At 45.2% G+C, this 6,824-nt stretch overlaps 2 protein-coding genes across 2 annotated transcripts; one reads left to right on the plus strand and one right to left on the minus strand.

Annotated features, from left to right (window-relative positions):
- The first annotated feature begins 3,846 nt into the window (after positions 1-3,846).
- On the plus strand, positions 3,847-4,662 carry LOC105555684. The gene has a single exon (XM_012002712.1). It carries the CDS (start codon positions 3,847-3,849, stop codon positions 4,660-4,662), a length of 816 nt encoding a protein of 271 aa, XP_011858102.1.
- A 670-nt stretch (positions 4,663-5,332) lies between these two features.
- On the minus strand, positions 5,333-6,540 carry LOC105555683. The gene is made up of 3 exons (XM_012002711.1): positions 6,211-6,540; positions 6,038-6,136; positions 5,333-5,955 (listed from the first exon to the last, which is right to left on the minus strand). The coding sequence occupies exons 1-3, from the start codon at positions 6,258-6,260 to the stop codon at positions 5,358-5,360; spliced, it is 747 nt and encodes a 248-aa protein (XP_011858101.1). The 5' UTR covers positions 6,261-6,540; the 3' UTR covers positions 5,333-5,357.
- Between the last annotated feature and the right edge of the window lie 284 nt (positions 6,541-6,824).

Genomic DNA, 6,824 nt, shown 5'->3' on the forward strand with positions numbered 1-6,824 from the left:
TTTACGTGTCTTTTTTTGTGACCCGGTGGAAATCCTCATGGACCGTCACCCGCCCCCCCTGGAGAAGGGGGACGGGTGGTGTGTGGAACTCGTCTCCCTGGCACTTGGGCAATTGACAACCCAAGGCCAGTGTGCAATGGAGACGCCTACCGCACTAAAACCACCGGAGGTGGACTTCTCTGCGCAATAACTGGACCACCTGGGAACTGCGAAAGCATGGCTACCAGTTGGTCCTGCGCCGCGCGTTGACTCGCGCCCTACTGTGGCCCTTATAGGGGCCCAGTCCTTAGAAGGACTGCCTCCTCTTTCTACCTCGCGGCGGGGGTGCCACCGGGCCCTCCGCCGCGCCCCCTAGTTGTTGATGGGGGCGGGTGGGTCGTGGGTCTCCAGCCCACGCCCACCCCCAGGGTCCCAGACTCCTCAAACTCTCTTCCCCTTTCAGTCGCCTCTTACGACAGGCAGGGTTACCCCGCCTATTCTACAGGCGGTACCCGGACGCCGTAGAGGGGACCCTCCTCTATGCGCCAATCCTCTTTGGCGCTCTCCTCTCGCATTGGTAACTAGCAGCAGAGGACAGGGGGTTGGACATAGCTGTCCGTTCCCCTCACTCTTCTCCGCTTCTCTTACGGGCGCAAATGCGCTGGTTGACGGCGCACTCCTCTCCTTCTTCGCGCCGCACCACCTCCCTGGGTGTTCTGTGGGTCCGCTTCCCCTCTTCTCACCCTTTCCGCCTCCTCCTTTTGGAGCATTACGCTCTCACAAAAGGAGGAGAACGAATTCCACGCGTCCCCGCCTCCCACCAGAGCTTCCACTATGGCCTCTAGTGAGAGGTACATTTTTACGTGTCTAGGTGAACAGTGTCCATCTTTCACGTGTACAAAGAAATGGTGTACGACTGAACGGTGTACATTTTTGACGTGTCTAATTGCAACGTGTCGAAAATTTATTTTCTACGTGTCCAAAAATCACTGTGTCTAAAATTTCTGTGTCTAAATGAACCGTGTCCAATTGAACCGTGTACAGGGTGTTTCGGCAGCATACGCATCAGCAAGTTGGGTTGCCTATCTGCTTGCCGACAGGGGCACACTTTATCGGGCTCAAAGAATAAGATCACATGCAAGTTCGGCGGTTTTCTAATTCTTATACAGTGTATGTGCAGTTGTATTTTAATACTTAAAATAATATTATTGTATTATAATTTTATATTATAAAATAAAAATATTTTATTTTGGTTTAAATTTCTTCATTAAATTTTATATTCTATATTATTTTATCTATTAAAATACAACTGCACAGACACTGTATAAGAATTAGAAAACCACCGAACTTGCATCTGATCTTATTCTGTGAGCCCGATAAAGCATGCCCCTGTCGGTAAGCAGATAGGCAACCCAACTTGCTGATGTGTATGTTGCCGAAACACCCTGTACACCAAAATGTGTCCATTCGAACCGTGTCTATTTGCAGCGTGTCCAATTGTACTGTGTCCAAGTGAAGGCCACTCATTCGTCGGTTCGCGCAGTCGTCAATATGTTTCTCGCACTGCTGGATAGGCGTGATATTCTCGAGTGGTCTCCCGAACAGTTACGTTTTCTGTCAAAACACATTCTGCTGCGCTACTTCGGCACCTATGTAGACCAGTTGTGGGATAAATTGGACGTTACTCTGAAAACTGACCCCGAGGTGCAAAGTTATCGCGCGTGTCTCGAGCATTACAACCAACCTTGGCAGAGAACGCACATTGACGGTCCACCGCCACTCGTTAGGGATTGCGTTCAATGTCAAAGCAAGCGAAACGAATAGGCGCCGGTCTGTTGAACAGTGCGATAAACGCGCTTCTTTTCGAACTACACGTGCCCGGTTATCAATTTTGCGGACCTGGAACTCGTCTCGCCGAACGATTGCAGCGCGGTGAGCGAGGGGTGAATCCATTGGACGCGGCGTGCCGCGAGCACGACATTGCGTACTCGCGAAACGGTAAACTCGTCGATCGTCACGACGCCGATCGAGTCCTCGCTGAGAAAGCGCGCGATAGTATTACAGCGAAAGACGCGACCCTTGGCGAGAGAACCGCGGCGACCGCCGTATGGGCCGCTATGAAGGTAAAAACGAAATTGGGAATAGGTATGAAGAGAGGAAGGAGAACGAGGGGGAGGAAGAGGACGAAGAGAATATTGCCAACGGCGAAACGCGGAGGCTTATTGCCCATTCTACCAATTTTGGGAGTACTTGGTTCCTTGATTGGTGGAGCCGCCGGTGTAGCAAAAGCGGTGAACGACAATAAAGCCGCGCGACGTTAGTTAGAGGAGTTGCAACGTCACAATCGGACGATGGAGGGTCGCGGATTGCATCTCGAACCGTACAAAAAACATGGAGATGGTGGTTGTGGTAGACAAAGAAGCGGTAAGAGTGGGAAAAGTAAAAAAAACGTGGACGGAGACGCTAGAGGCGCTCAATTTACCGAAGTTTGACGTCACGACGAGCGGACAATTGAATCGAGCGGCGCGTGAACTACGCATACCACACTTTAGAGGTGTGTTCATGCGTGACGGTTTACCCATAAAAGCGCGACGTCAGGAGTGTGGCATCGTAAATCTCGACGACAAGGTGGGTCCGGGTACACATTGGGTTGCCGAATGCGAAAAAGGTGAACAGTGTTGTATACTTTGACAGTTTTTGAAATCTTCAACCTCCGCGAGAACTCACGCGCTATCTAGGGGACGCCAACGTAACGTACAAACATCAATCGTATCAAACATTCAATCAAACTTTCTACGGTCAATTGTGTTTGCGGTTTCTTTACGAATTCGATTGGACGCGTCCTAGATAAAAAACCAGCGCACTCGAGATACACTTCAGTCGACTCGACCATAATGTCGCTGACGCTCACGCTGACGAGAACGAGCGGTGTTCTCGTCGCGAGCTATTTTCCCGCTCTTGATCTCAGTGACGGTGAATACGAGTTGGGTCTTGCAAATTTTGAGACCTACAACACGATACCGAACGTTAATTCAACGAACGATACATTTTACTTTGGGGAGAACGACGAAAAGATCGTCATTCCCGAAGGATTGTACGAGTTGCGTGCCATCGAAAGGTATCTCAAAGCTGCGATTCTCGACAGACGGTTGAAAAAGTCAAAGGATGACGATGTCTTCCTCAACGAGTATCGTGTGTACGACAACGATGAGTATGATGATGACGAGAAGGAAAACCAATATAATATTGTTCTCCGCGCCAATGAAAATACTATGAGGACTGAGATAAAATGTATGTATAGAGTAGATTTCTCAAAACCAAACAATATTGGCTCCGTATTAGGTTTCTTAGCAACACGTGTATTGGAACCAAACAAATGGTACGTGTCTGACAAACCAATTAATATCATGAGTGTCAACGTCATACGTGTGGAATGCAACATTACCGCGAGGGCTTACAACAACGACAAACCAGTACATACGATACACGAGTTCGTGCCGAGTGTTCCACCGGGATATAAGGTGTCGGAAACGCCGACGCAGATCATTTACCGGTCCTCGTGAGGAGCATCACCGATATAACATTGCGAGTGGTGGATCAAAACGGTCATCCGATTGATTTTCGCGGGGAAGAGATAACGATACGATTGCACGTGAGAAAACGTGTAGCGTGAGATATGCTACACACGTTATACCATGCCCATTGTTGGTGATTCGTGCATGAAAAAAAACAACGCGTCTTTTCCTTACGTTGAAAGAAAAGGAGGAGGAGGAGGAAGAAGAGGAGGACGAGAGAACGGAAATCTGTTGAGCTCTGCGAACGTCGCGTTTCTGTGATCGCTCGGATTCATTGTGAGGAACAAGAATTATGGTGGTCGACATCCTGAGTATCGGAGGTGAGCCGATTTTCGACGAGCGCATCGTCAAGATTGAAACTCACACATACAATCCCTACGCCAATGCAACGTTCGGATACAGCGATGAAGTACGAATACCCATACAACAGCAGGATCTGTACACTTTACCGTGTGAAAGCGCTCTGTACGTGGAGGGAAAATTGTCTGATGAGGCATCGACGTCGACGAATCAGACGTCGAAACTTGCGAGCAACTTCGTCGCCTTCATGTTCGAGGAGATACGTTACGAGCTCAATGGCGTAGAGATCGATAGAAATCGTAACGTTGGAATAACTAGCACGATTAAGAATTACATTTCGTTGACCTCCAACGAGCTCGATATATTGCAGAACGTTGGATGGGGTGAGCCAAACGTTTCCGATAGCGGTTCTTTCAGCCTGTGCGTCCCCATAAGAATATTATTAGGCTTTTGCGAGGATTACAAACGCGTGGTGGTGAACGCTCGACACGAACTTATTTTGATACGCGCGCACAACGATAACAATTGCATCGTAGCGACAGCGAGTGCTAAGAATCCTAAAATCGTTCTTTCGAGGGTGCAATGGCGAATGCCGCACATTGTGTTGAACGACGTTAACAAATTGTCGCTTTTGCGAACATTGGAGGGCGGACGATTTTTAAGCGTTGGATTTCACTCGTGGGATCTGTACGAATTTCCTTTACTGCAGAGCACGACCAAGCACTCGTGGACTGTAAAAACCACGGCGCAACCAAAGAAACCGCGATACGTTATCTTGGCGCTACAGACTGGACGAGAAACGTGTTGACAAGCGACACTTCGACTTTCTATTATTGCAAGCTCACCAACGTAAAACTGTATTTGAATTCAGATTTCTATCCCTATGATGATATGAATCTGGATATAGATAATAATAAATTTGCTGTACTGTACGACATGTATGCAAAATTTCAGAGATTGTACTATGGACGAAAGCTCGATGATGCGTATCTAAATGTAAAATCATTCATACGTCCGGCCCATTCGTGGTGATCGGTTGCTCTCGTCAGAACGAGGCTGTGAAGAGCGCCACTGTGGACATTCGCGTAGAGGATTGAATGCGAGGATAACGTTCCATCCGACACCACAGCGTATTGTCTTATCATTCATGATCGAGTCATTCTGTACAGCCCGTTGACGAACGTCGTACGCAAGATTGTGTAGCGGTGAAGGGTCGACGTACGGTGAAAAGTATATAATTTTCATCATTACTGGTGACAATAAGCAAACTCTCCTTCGTCGAAAGTAATCGACACCGCAAGAATCCGGCGAAACCTGTGTAAAGAAAACTATACATATTTCTACCAATATTGCATTAATGTCTTTTTCCACACGTATCCTATACTTCTTTCCGTTTGTGCACTCTCCCTTCCACAGCATATTTTTAAATTTATTCATATCTCGATCTTATATGTATGGGTAGGAAGCAGAAGAAAAATGTTAGTGGATGAAAATTTTATTTTATTATACAATTATTAATTTTTTTCGTTCATCACCTCGTTTTAAGGTTTCAACAATAAGTTCATCTACAGCATAAACTATTAATTCACAATCTATGACAGAAGTTTTATTATATACCTCGTACAGTATACCAATTGCATCATCTCTCTCGGCACTGGTCATATTACTTTGCAAACAACACACAAATTGATCGAAGCTTTCATTTACAGCATCTGTATCCTCCGACTGTTTGCGATATACATGCTCTACACAATGTTCGAGTTTGAGTAAAAATAATACAGTTGACATGTTCATGTACATGCAAGTGTCATCTAACGTGAATTTTACAACTTTTTTATTGTACATTCTAACAAGTTCTAAAACTAAATTGTCAATCTGTACCGATGATGATGCGTCTGTTGACTTGAAGAGCTGCTCTATTTCGGCACGTTTCTTGTTAAATTCCATCCACGTTGAATAATTTAACGCCATCTTATTTCCACGATTGTCGCCGAGAATGAATTCCACATAGGATGCATCAGGTACCACGCAGATTCCAACATCCAAGTATGCAGTAGATGTCAGGGCGAATCTCCTGCTCATGATACGAGGTTTATCAGAACTGAAAGAATACATAAAGTAAAATAAATACAAGTAAATCAGGAAAAGTATGAACAAATTTACAATAATTTTAGGGTACTTACGCATCATGCTGTTTCTTGCACGAAACAGTTTCATGTCGAGAAACGGATGGCGTATAACTGCTTCGAGGAACATACGGCATGTAACGCCGATTGCTAAAACTGTTTGAAAAACACAATTAAATGTTGAAAAATGCATGCAATATATATGCAATATATAACTTTACGGTACTTACGCGTTACACTGTTTCTTGGACGACATATCCAGAGGAACGTAATGATTCATTCTTCTAACACTGTATTGGAAACACCGGAGAAATCGACTCACTTCGACGGCGACGACTGAAACTCTGAGGACGTATTTACTAGTCCCAGGAAAATTGTTAACTTACCCCACCCTTAATCCTACATCTTCCTCCCTCCATCCCAACCGCTGCCGTCTGCGTTCTCCTCTCCCTTCCACGCATATAGAATAAGATAGAAAAATCTCGCCTGCGTTCTCTCCCTCCCACTCTCTTAAAAAAACACTTAATTTATTACCCCATTAACCCCTTTTTTTGTTCAAGGAAAAAAACAAGATTTATTACAAAAAAATTTATTATTTAAACTTTTTTGCAACAAAAAACATTATTTATATATGTTTAAACAATTTTTGCTTCCTCATAGAGGAAGCTTTGTTTTCGCGAAAAAAAATTTTTCCAGTTTTCTTTGGGAATATGTTTAAAATGTTTTAAAACGTCTAAAAATATTAGTTTTACAAAATGTCTGTGTGTGTGTGTGTGTGTGTGTGTGTGTGTGTGTGTGTGCGTGTGTGCGTGTGTGCGTGTGTGCGTGTGTGCGTGTGTACGTG

This window comes from Vollenhovia emeryi, unplaced genomic scaffold, assembly GCF_000949405.1.
Source record: "Vollenhovia emeryi isolate VEMERY1.0 unplaced genomic scaffold, V.emery_V1.0 DF940871.1, whole genome shotgun sequence".
NCBI classification, from domain to species: domain Eukaryota; kingdom Metazoa; phylum Arthropoda; class Insecta; order Hymenoptera; family Formicidae; genus Vollenhovia; species Vollenhovia emeryi.

Coding starts and splice junctions, on each gene's coding strand:
- LOC105555684 (XM_012002712.1), top strand. CDS start 3,847: ATGGTGGTCGACATCCTGAGTATCGGAGGTGAGCCGATTTTCGACGAG.
- LOC105555683 (XM_012002711.1), bottom strand. CDS start 6,260: ATGAATCATTACGTTCCTCTGGATATGTCGTCCAAGAAACAGTGTAAC. Junction 6,137..6,210: donor TCCAAGAAACAGTGTAACGC/GTAAGTACCGTA, acceptor TTTTTCAAACAG/TTTTAGCAATCGGCGTTACA. Junction 5,956..6,037: donor TGCAAGAAACAGCATGATGC/GTAAGTACCCTA, acceptor GTATTCTTTCAG/TTCTGATAAACCTCGTATCA.